Raw genomic sequence first — 11,848 nt, forward strand, 5'->3', positions numbered from 1 at the left:
CTGCCTGCCTCTGCAAAGCTTTGGGCTTGATACCAAAAAGGTAATTCCATTTCTACCCTGCTTGTGAAGTTTTAGCTGAGAAACAAGTCACGTAAAGGGGCTGCTTTTCATGTGAGGATGGTTGGAAGACAAAAAGAAGACATATGGCTTGAGAGTGTAGTGATAGAAAAACCAAGGAGTGAATCTGGGAAGTTCAAGTGGGTTTTATGGAAATGTGTAACTATAAATACACATTGAGTGACTGTATGTAAGCAACACCCTGGTCGAATTACATGTTCATGTAAGGTTAGGAGTTACCCCTCACTAGACCTGAGGCCTGAGTCAAGGATACTCTCCTAAATAGCAAATTAGTGTTAAGGAGTCTTATTCTGATATTTTGGATATTTGGTGATGACAGGGCCTCACACAACCGAGGAGTCTCCTGTGACACTGTGCAGACTCATGGAACAAAGGGTCCATTTGGACACAGCGGAACCTCATGGAACTAAAATCCATTTGGCACTTTGGGGCCATATTGAAGCAATGGTCCCCTGTGATACTGCAGTTCCAAGGAGACCACTGTGACAATGAGAAACCGCTTGGAACCAAGGAACCATTTCTGACACAGCAAGGCCTCGTGGAACCATGGGTCCATTGTGACACTGTGGAGCCTCACAGAACCAAGGCGACCATGGTATAGTACAGAACCTCATGGAACCAAGGGTGCATTATTAATGTGTGTGGCCCCATGGAAACATGAGCCATTGTGGCACAGTGTGGCTACATGGAACCAAGGGGCCATTGTGACACTGAGGATCCAAGGAGCCCATTGTGACTGAGGAATCTCATGGAACTAAGAATCATTGTTACACTGTGGAGCCCTGTGGAACCAAGGGGACCACAGTGACATTGTGGGGCCTCATGGAACAATGGAGACTCTTCTGACACTTTGGGTCCCACTGGAACCAAGGGGACATTATAGCATGGCAAGGACCTTCAGTAGTGGCTGGAGAAGAGGATCTTTTGCAAATCAATCCCCAGAGCCTGACACATGGACAGGGCTGTGTGACCAGCACATCAAGGATGTGCAGGATCCAGGTCACTGTGGCCTGAGTTGGGTTCCCCAGGGCAGGAAAGATGTCTGGCAGCTGCAGCAGGGTTAGGGAAGGGCCCCAAGGTGGGGCTGGAGCCCTTTGGCTGTGAGCAGAGGCTGAGGGAGCTGGGCTTGTCCAGCCTGGAGCAGGGAAGGCTGAGGGGCTCCTCATCCCAGCCTGGCAGTGCCACCGAGGAGCTGATGGAGAACACAGAGCCAGGCTCTTCACCGGGGGCCTGGTGGGAGACAAAAGACAATGGATGGAAGAGGCAAGAGAGGAGAGCCAGGAGAGGGGGAGATAAAATGAATCAGGCTGGTTTCAGCATTTCTTCAAAACCAAAAGCAGCCTGCCCCCCTTCTCCATCCATGACTGGCACCTTTGCAAACAGGACATTGTTGGAGCTGTTTTGACCTCCAGTCCAGGCAGAGCATCCTGATACAACACCTTGATTGCTCATATCTATCTGAGTATCATCTTTGTTGAAAACTGGTGTTGCACAGAAATCCCTTGTGGATGGGGGATGGGGAATGGACATGCAGCTGGGACATTGCACAGAAAGCTGAGGGAAGAATTGTGATGGGTATGAAATAGCATCATGTTCAACTTTTGTAAGCTGGCAATGAAAAGAAACTTTCCTCAGCTGCTCTGAGTCCCAGGGACTATAGATGAGGTATTTGGTGGGGGTAGGGAAAAAGTGTGATTGATTGTCAGCCATGAAGGGTCTTGATTTTCAGATCTATTCAGACTGCATTAGGAGGTGCTGGGGATCAATATCAACTGGAGATTGCTGATATCAATCTATAAATAGGAAAAGAAATCTAAACAGGACAAAACAATTATTTTGTCATTGTTTTAAATATAGTATATTCGGTTTGAATTCACTTCTGAAACATGTCTAATTAACCACAGAAGAATTGAAAGCCTCTGTTATTCCCAGGGGCTTGTCGTGTTTGGGTGTTTTCAACAAATGTTAATGAGTTTTTGTCAATGAAATTCTCAACTGAAGAACTCACACAGGATGAGACCTCTGGAAAAGTAAAATTCACCAGCAGCTTCTACGTAGCTGAAGATCCATCCTCATTCGAGCAGCAATGAACAGAAATGGGCACAGCTTTCTGGCTGCTCCAGCTTTGGGATGGGCCCTGCGCCTGCGGTTGGACTCAATGATCTTGAAGGTCTCTTCCAACCTAAAAATTCTGTGATTCTGTGACCACAAGGCCGGGGCTGTTGTGCTGGCCTGGGCAGATGGGATGGCAGCAGGGGCTGCAGAGCTCTCAGGATGTCCTGGAGAGGAGAGCAGGGCACCCAGGGAGCCTCCTTTTCCCTTGGCCAGGCACCTTCCCCCATGGCTGGGGCTGAGCCCTCTCTGAGCTGCAGCTGCTGCTGTGCCCTTCCGAGGGGCTGAGGCCGTGGGGCCCCTGCCCAGAGCAGCCTGCCCTGAGCAGAGCTGTGGGGCCAGAGCCGGCTGGGCTGTGCTGGGGAGAGGCCCTTGGTGCTGCAGAGAGCTCAGGGCAGCTGGCAGAGCTTGGAGGGAGCTGGGCTGGGCTGAGAGAGCCTGGCACAGAAACCATCAGTGTCCATCTCAGCCAGTGTGAGTGTGCAGGGGCCAAGAAAAGCACCCCAGGCTCCACAAGTTCTCTGTGTGGGAGCTGAGCTTGTGACCTCCTGGAGCCCTCCCAAGTGCTGGGGCTTCACCTCCAGCTCCAGAGGAGATGGGACAGATCGGAGCAGAGACAAATCATTCCTACTGGATTCTTTATTGTGTTTGCTTATACCGGTGACCTGAATCCATATGTAGAGGATGTGTTTTGTGTCAGATAACACTGGCAGAGTGATAAGAATATTTTTTTAGCTTAAAACAGTATTTCATGTATAACACACCATGAGAAAGAAGAGTCACATACGATCAGAAAAGCTTCTGATTTTTTTAGAAGGTAAGAGACTCATTGATGTTCCAATAGTCAAATCTGTTCAAATTCTTTCCTCAGGACTTTCATGAGATGAGAGGTGACCACCAGAGGCCAAGGCCAGCCAGAGCTCTCTGTCCTGGCTGCTTGTGTCTCAGAAATCTCTTGGATATAAGGTTTTTTTTAGGGGGAATATAAATTTTGGCCATGGGCACCTGGAAAGATGCATGGTTCTCTTCCATGGGAAGGAGAGCACAAGACACCATTGCTCCAGGTGATGAGAGGCAGCCCTCAGCATTCCAAGATCAGCTGGAGCTGTCAGGTGGCCCCTGGGAGGCCAAACCAGCCAGATCTGTTCCATCTCCCCTTGGTTCCATGAGGCCCTGTAGTGTCACAATGTTCTCCTTGCTTCTGAGGTGTCACAATGGCCCCTTGCTTCCATGCGGGCCAACAGTGCCACAGTGACCCCTTGGTTCCAGTGTCACCATGGTCCCTGGTATCCACAGTTCCCCACAGTGTCACAAAGGCCCCTTCATTTCACCAGGCCCCAAAGGTCACCATGATCTCCACAGGAAGGAAACCACAGAGGTCCAATGTTTCAGGGGCTGTTGAACTGCAGATACCAGAGGCCAAGGCCAGCCAGACCTTTCTGTGCTGGCAGGTTTGTCTAGGAACAACCCTTACATATTCAAAATTTGGAATGTTGAATCCCAATTTCTGCACTTTTTGCCTGGAGGAGAAGGCAAGTTGTTTTCCATAGACAGGAAAGCTGGGAGCCCCATTGTTTGGAAGGCAGTTTAGAGCTGGCCCTCAGGTGGCCAAGACCAGCCAGAGCTGTCTGTAATGGCAGCTCTTGTCCTGGAAAAACCCTTGCATATAGGAATTTTGCAGGAGATGTACCAATTTTGGCCACGGGTGCCTGTGCAGGAGGGATGGTTCTTTTCCATAGGAAGGAAAGCAATGAGCTGCAGTGTTTCAGAGGTATATGGAGAGACCCTCGACATGCCAAGGTCAGTTGGAGCAGTCAGGCCAAGCCAACCAGACCTCTTACCCGTTCCCTTGGATTCATGGGGCCCTGCAGTATCACAGTGGCCCCTTGTCTCCAGGTGGCCCTGCAGTGTCACAATGGTAGTGTCATATTGGATCCTTGGTTCCTTGAGGCCCAGATGTGTTTCTCGCCCCTGGTTTCCATGGGGCTCCACAGTGTCACAATGATCCCTTGCTTTCATGAGGCCTTGCAGTGTCACAGGGGTCTCCTTGGTACCACAGTATCACAATGGACCCTTGGTTCCATGGGGACTTGCAATGTCAGAAAGGTCTCCTTGGTTCTATGAGGCCCTGCAGAGCCCCTTGGGTCAACAAGGCCTCAAAGTGTCATCATGGCCTCCAGGATTGCATGAGGCCCTGCAATGTCACAATGGACCTTTGGTTCCATGTGATTCCATGCTGTTCCATGAATCTTTAGTTCCATGGGGCTCTGTAGAGTCACAATGGACTCTGGTTCAATGGTGCCAAACAGCGTGACAACTGCCCTCAGCCTGCAGAGACTCCATAGTGCACAATGGTTCCTTGCTTCCATGAGGCCTTGTAGTGTCACAATTGTCCCTTGGTTCAAGGAGGCCTTTAGTGTCTCAACAGTCTCCATGATTCCATGAGGCCTTGCAGTGTCACAGCACACCATTGGTTACATCAAGCCCCACAGTGTCACTATGGTCCCCTTGGCTCCTCCACAAAGCTCGGAAGTTCCACAATGTCCCTCTGGTTTCACAAGGCCACAACGTGTGAAAATGGCAGCCAGGGTTTCATGACGCCTTGCTGTGTCACAATGGATCTTGGATTGCAGGATGCCCTGTAGTGTCACAATGGTATCCTTGGTTCCACGGTGTCAGATTGGACCCTTCATCCCATGGACACCAACAGTGTTCACTGTAGCCCCCTTGATTCCATGAGTCCCTGCCATGCTATAATGTCCCCTTGGTTCCAGTGGGTCCCAAAGTGTCAGAATGGTCTCCATTGTTCCATGAGGCCCCACAATGTCACTGTGGCCTCCTTGGTTCCACAGGGCCCCTCAGTTTGCGAACCTATTGGTTCCATGAGGTTCCTCAGTCACAATTGTCTGAGGTCTCCTTGGATCCTCAGTGTCACAATGGCCCCTTGGCTCCATGAGGCCACACTATGTCACAGTGCCTCTTTGTTCCATGAGGCTCAACAGAGTCACAATGGACCCTTGGTTCCATGATATCTTGCTGTGTCACAATAGACTTCTGGTTCCATGAGCTTTCATACTGCCAACAAGAGTCTCCTTGGTTCTGCAGTGTCACCATGGACCCTTCGTTCCATGAGGTTCTGTCCTATCCCATGGTCACCTTGGTTCTGTGAGGTTCCGTAGGGTCACAATGGACTCCTTGGTTCTACAAGGCCTTGCTGTGTCAGAATGGCCCCTTGGTTCCACAAGGCCCCACAGTGTCACAGTGAGCTCTTTGGATCCGCATTGTCACAATGGACCTTTCATTCCACACAGCCCCAGTGAGTCACATTTGCCCCTTGGTTCCATGAGTTTCTGTACTATCAACAATGGTTCCATTGTTCAAACAAGGCCTGGCTGAGTCACAACCAACTTTTGGTCCCATGAAGCCTTTCTCTGTCACAGTGTACTTTTGATTCTATGAGGTTCCAGAGTGTCACAATGGTTTCCTTGGATCTGCAGTATCACAATGGACCACTGGTTCCATGTGGCCCTGCTGTGCTATAAAGGATTTTGGTTCCATGAGGTTCCAGGATGTCACAGTAGACTCCTTGATTCTGTGAGACCCTGATGCCACCAAATCTCCAAAACATGAGAGTAAGAGTCTTTAACACTAATTTGGTGTTTAAGAGGGCATAATTTACTCACACTTGAATTCCAATATGGGATAACTCCTAACCTTACATGGGCATGTGATTGTAAAATGGTGTTACTTATATACAGTAGCTACATGTGTATTGCAATTTAGTAACGGCAATTTAGCCATTACCATAAAAGCCACACAGTTTAACAATGCACCCTTGGTTCCATGGGGTTCTGGACTATAACCTGTTCACTTTGGTTCCGTGAGGTTCTGCAGTGTCACAACGGACCCATGGTTCCACGAGGTCTTCCTGTGTCAGAAATGTTCCCTTGGTTCCAAGAGTTTTCTCAGTGTCACAAGGGTCTCCACTGAGCCACAGTATCACAATGCACCATTGGTTCAATGTGGCCCTGTCCTAGGGTGACTTTATGGTGCTTGTATCCCCAATCGTCTGTTCTGTTTGTGCTGTATATTGAGTTCTGTGCCTTTAAGACTGGTTCTAAGAGCAAGGAGGAGCACAGAGTTTGTTTTGAGAAAACTGCCTGACTCCTACACATTCTCTACACATTCTTCTCTGGACAGGGTGCTCAGCTGAGGCTTGGAGTGACTGCAGGACAGAGAACTTTTTGCTTTTAGTTAGATTTAGCTTGCTAGGGCAGAGAAGTTCCCTGGACAGTTTTTTCCATTTTTCTTGGGACTGTTTAAACCTGATCTGGACTGAAAAAACCCAGGGGAGCACTGTGGGCTTGCACCTGCGGCCCACCGGAGCCTGGACCTCGGCATTTTCCAGCAGCACTGGAGGGACTGGGACTGATAAAAGACTGAGAGAGCTGATCTACATCCATGGCAAGAACTTTCTCAATTTGCCATCTCACTCCAGAACGAGAGGTTCTATTGTTTCATATTATTCATTCTTTATACTTATATGCACTTTGCTTGTTAAGTAAAATAGTTTTTTCCACTTTTCTCCAAAGACGTTTTTTACCAGACTGGTTTGAGGGAGGGGCTGTTTGGGTTTTCTTCCCGGAAGGATCCCGTTCAGGGTTTTTCTCACAAATTTGCCCTAAACCAGAACAGGCCCCAAAGTGCCAAAATGGATTTTGGTTCCATGGGGTTCCACTTTGTCCAAAAGGACCCTTTGTTATATGATTTTGCAGAGTGTTACAGTACACTTTTTGGTTCTGTGAGGGCTGCACCAACACCAAACCTGTGGAATATCAGAATAAGACTCCTTAACAATAACTGGATTTTTAAGAAGGCATCACTTTTTCATGTCTGAGGTCAAGTGAGGGGTAACCCCTTACCTTTCATGGACATGTAATTCTACAAATGTGTTGCTTACACATAATTGCTAAATGGGTATTACAATTTATCCATTACCATAAAACTTCATTAAGTACCCAGATTTACTTCTTGTTTTTTCCATCACTGCACTCTTGAGCCAGATGTCTTCTTGTCTTTCAACCATCCTTGCTGAGAAAGCAGGCCCTGTGTGCCTATTTCCTGTGCTAAAAGTCCACAGGCAGGGGGAAAAATGGAACAAACCATTTTGGTATCAAGCCCTAGGCTTTGTGTGCCCAGGCAGAGGCAGGCAGGACGCAGAGCTGTCAGCAAAGGAAGGGGCCAGCGAGGTGGGGCAGCCGGGGGATGACGACAGCCTGCAGGGACAGAGGCGCAGGGCATGGACACCGTAGGACAGCCTGGGCTGGAGAGGGCACAGGGATGGGCAGCAGCTGAAAGGCCCTGACACAGCCAACTCCTGCAGCACTTGGGCCATGGCTGCTGGCCCTGGGCCTGAGCCATGAGCAGGAGACAAGTGACCCTGGCAGGCCTGGGGCCTCATTGCCTCCTTGTCCCTGCTCAGCAGCCTGGCAGGGGCCGCCCCATGGTGCTGCCCTTGGCATTGCACATCCCCACATCCCAGTGTCCCGGGAAGAGCCCTGAGCACTGAGGGAGGGACAGGATCTGCCTTGGCAGGGGCTGGGGCTCAGGCCTTGGCCCTTTGCATTCCTGAAACACATGCAGGTTTGCTCAGCATCAGAGACACCTTTGCCTTGTTTGTCCCCACCTGTCATCACTGCCTGCAGTGTTCTGCTCCAACTGGAACCTGGGGACACTTTCTCAGTCATGTCCCTCAGTGGGACACATTAAAACTTCAAGAAACTTTGGAGTTCAAACTCTGAGTTATTGAAAAGTTTTTTAAACACTCTCCAGGTATGACACAACTGTAAACAACACCAAAGCCCCAAGAGACCCATTAAAGTCCTTGTGCTGTGTCTGTGCCGCTGAGCTGGGCTGGGCTCCTGGCACAGAGGCAGCTCCTGGCAAGCAAGAAGAGCTTCAAAAAGACATTTCTCCTGAGGAGCAGCTCCTCTCCCAGCCCAGCAGGGATGAGGGCACTGCCTGCAGGTACATGAGAGGATTGAATCAGACAGAGGCTTAAATCAACTGTAAGAACAATTCTGAGATTATTCACGGAGAAATCTTCACACCTTTTGAAAATTCTGAGCTTCTTCATGGAGAAATCTTCACCACTGCTGACACAGTAAGTCTCTGGCTGCAGGGATCTCCTCAAGCTGACCCAGGACAGGACTGACATGACTGTAAGGATGGCTCTGCTGCCCTTTCTGCTTTGGGGGAGGATGTGCTCCAGAGCGGGGCTGCCCTGGGCACCGTCAGAGGGACAGGGCAGGACGGCTCCTGCTGCCAGGGACGGCTGCAGGGGCTGAAGCTGGGGCTGCAGCCAGGGGTGCCCAGGGCTGTCGTGCAGAGCAGCTCCCGCAGCTCTGAGGGCTCTTGGCCAGGCCAGGGGATCTGCCACCTGCCAGGGGCAGCTCTCAGCCTGCCTGGGAGCTCCCATGGGCTCTGGGGAACTGTGGGATGTGGAAGGAGCGACCCCCACCAGGGCAGATTCCTCCTGCTGTGGAGATGGTGCTGCATGGCCAGGGCTGCTCTCGGCTTTCTCATAAAGGAAAGGGAAAGGGGCTGTCAGGGTTGTCTGTGTCACTGAGACTCCTGCACTGTCACCCTGGGGATCAGCAGATCTGCCTCAGAGCTCCCTCAGAAAGTGCCTCCTCACCCTCCTCTGCCTACAGACTGCACCAGCAGCACCTTGGCTTGCAGCATCTCTGTTTACCTGAGCTGCCCTTAAGGTCTTGCTGCCAGGAAGCTGCCCCTGGGCAGTGCCCTGTGCTGGGAGGGGTGTGCAGGGCAGAGCTGAGCCCCCAGGGGCTGGGCTGGGCTCTGGCAGCACTGGCAGGGAAGGAGCCCGGGGCCACAGGAACAGCTCGAGCTGGGACAGCTCCAGCAGCAGAGGCGTGGGCAGGGAGGGAGGGAGGCAGTGCTGAGGGAAGCCCTGCTGCAGGGGAGATGTGGCACCTGCCGGCCCTGCCCTGCAGGGCGCACACTGCCCTGAGCAGCACAGCTCTTGTGTCCCCTCGCAGCCAGCACAGCCCTCAGCCCGGGGGCTCGGGGCCCTCAGTCCCCTCCTGGGCCGGCAGAGCAGCCCCAGAGATGAAGGGCATCTCTCCTGCCATGTGCCCATTCCCTGCTGACCAGGGCCTGAGGGCCACTGTCCTGCACTGCTGCTGCCTGGCAGGGGCTGTGCAGGGCTGGGCAGGGAAAGGCTTTTCCTCAGGGCCTGGCTCTCTCTCTCCTTGCCTTGCCCAGGTGCTCCTGGCATTGCTGACGGGCTCTCTGGGAATGGCAGTTCCAGCTGCAGGCTCAGGCCCAGCCCTTGGGCTCCTCCTGTGCAGGCTGAGCACAGCACTGGGGTGTCCCAGCTCCCTCTGCCCTGGGAAGCTCTGGGCAGGGCAGGCTGGGAATGAGCCGACTCTCCCTGAGTTTGGGAAAGGCAGGAGCCACTTTGTGTGCCAGGGATCCCTCTGCTCTCAGCAGTGTCTCCTGGCTTTCCCAGGTGATATAGGAGTGGAGCTCAGAAAGGTGCAAGTCCAGGGCAGCTGGGAAGAGGTCACAGGGACAGAGCAGCTCCCCTCAGTCTGCACTAAGCCTCCTGCAATCCTCCTGCCTCACTGGACTCTCTGTTCTCCCCAGGTGCAGCAGAATCTCTTGTTCTGCCTCCTCCAATGCCCATCCCTTCACCCTGGCAGCTCCTGTGCCTTAGGAGGAGATTCTTTGTCCAAGTTCAACCACCAGGACTGGCCACTGCCCTCACTGTTCCCCTGCACTGACTGGGGGTCAGGGCTGACTCCCAGGTGTCCTGCTGCTTGAGGTCTGGCTCCTTATTGAATATTGGCCAGAAGCAATCTCCAGCAACCAAGATGAAGGAAGTTCTGTAAGACATAGACAAAGGGGTGGTATTTATTGGCAGGGCATGGTCTGTGAGAAAGGGTTTTGACTCTTCTATGAGAAATCTCCCCTCAAACTTCACTATCTTTCCTCCTACAGGCTTAAGCAGCCAGAAATAGCAAATGTCCAACAGCAGCTCCATCAGCCACTTCCTCCTGCTGCCATTGGCAGACACGCGGCAGCTGCAGCTCCTGCACTTCTGCCTCTTCCTGGGCATCTCCCTGGCTGCCCTCCTGGCCAACGGCCTCATCATCAGTGCCGTAGCCTGCGGCCACCTCCTGCACACGCCCATGTTCTTCTTCCTGCTCAACCTGGCCCTCACCGACCTGGGCTCCATCTGCACCACTGTCCCTAAAGCCATGCACAATTCCTTCTGGGACACCAGGACCATCTCCTACACAGGTTGTGCTGCACAGCTATTTATGCTTGTCTTCTTCCTTGGGTCAGAGCTTGCCCTGCTCACTGTCATGTGCTACGACCGCTACGTGTCCATCTGCAAACCCCTGCACTACGGGACCCTCCTGGGCAGCAGAGCTTGTGCCCACATGGCAGCAGCTGCCTGGGCCAGTGGCTTTCTCAATGCTCTGCTGCTCACAGCCAATACATTTTCCCTACCCCTGTGCCAGGGCAATGCCCTGGGTCAGTTCTTCTGTGAAGTGCCACAGATCCTCAAGCTCTCCTGCTCGAAATCCTACCTCAGGGAGCTCGGGCTCTTATTCATTAGTGCCTCTTTGGTATTTGGTTGTTTTGTGTTCATTGTTTTCTCGTATGTGCAGATCTTCAGTACTGTGCTGAGGCTCCCCTCTGAGCAGGGACGGCACAAAGCCTTTTCCACCTGCCTCCCTCACCTGGCCGTTGTCTCCCTGTTCGTCAGCACTGGCACAGTTGCCTACCTGAAGCCCCCCTCCATCTCCTCCCCATCCCTGGATCTGGCACTGTCAGTTCTGTACTCGGTGGTGCCTCCAGCCCTGAACCCCCTCATCTATAGCCTGAGGAACCAGGAGCTCAAGGCTGCAGTGTGGACACTGATCACTGGACAATTACAGAAACATTGAACTGCTGGCCAGTTTCTGCAAATCCTGTAGAATAAAAGTAATTTTTGATACGTCTTGTTCGTCTCATTTGGGACATTCTTTTTCTTTGTTTTACTTTTTTAATATTGTCTACAAAGAAGGATCATGGTTTGTTCCATTTTGTTTCTCTCCACCTTTGCTGTGGCCCCAACCCGTATCAATAAGGAGCTGTGCTCTCAGTAGCTATAAATGAACTATAAAGGATCTCCCATCAGAGTTTTGTCCAGAGATCCCCTATTTGTTCCTTTCTCTGGAGCTGCAGCAGCAATGTCTGTGTGCAGAGCTGGGGGCAGATCAGTGCTGGCACAGCAGCTGTGCCCAGCAGCAGCAGCACTTGGTGTTGCCAGTGCTGCTCCCGTGGCCCTGCCCCGCTGCCCTCCTGGCCCTGGTGTTGCTGTAGGGCCTGAGTGCTCTCGGGGCCGGGCACAGTGCTGGGGGTGGCAGTGCCGGGGCTGCAGCAGGGACAGGCCATGGGCACTGCTGGGGCAGCGCTGACGCCTCAGGCCAGGGCCTGGGGGCTCCAGGCTCCTTGCCCAGGCTCTCTCCAGAACACGCCCAGGCCAATGCTCAGCAGAGAAAAGCCCCGTGAGCAGTCCCAGGGTGGCCGTGGGCAGGGTGGGGGCAAACAGCATCACACCATGGGAACGTCCCTTGGGGAG

At 52.4% G+C, this 11,848-nt stretch overlaps 1 protein-coding gene across 1 annotated transcript; it reads left to right on the forward strand.

The window, feature by feature from the left end:
- The first annotated feature begins 10,261 nt into the window (after window positions 1-10,261).
- Window positions 10,262-11,171, forward strand: LOC120764628 (olfactory receptor 14A16-like). Its single transcript, XM_040088629.2, has one exon. It carries the CDS (start codon window positions 10,407-10,409, stop codon window positions 11,169-11,171), a length of 765 nt encoding a protein of 254 aa, XP_039944563.1. The 5' UTR covers window positions 10,262-10,406.
- The last annotated feature ends 677 nt before the right edge of the window (window positions 11,172-11,848 follow it).

Source organism: Hirundo rustica, chromosome 33, assembly GCF_015227805.2.
Source record: "Hirundo rustica isolate bHirRus1 chromosome 33, bHirRus1.pri.v3, whole genome shotgun sequence".
Lineage (NCBI taxonomy): Eukaryota > Metazoa > Chordata > Aves > Passeriformes > Hirundinidae > Hirundo > Hirundo rustica.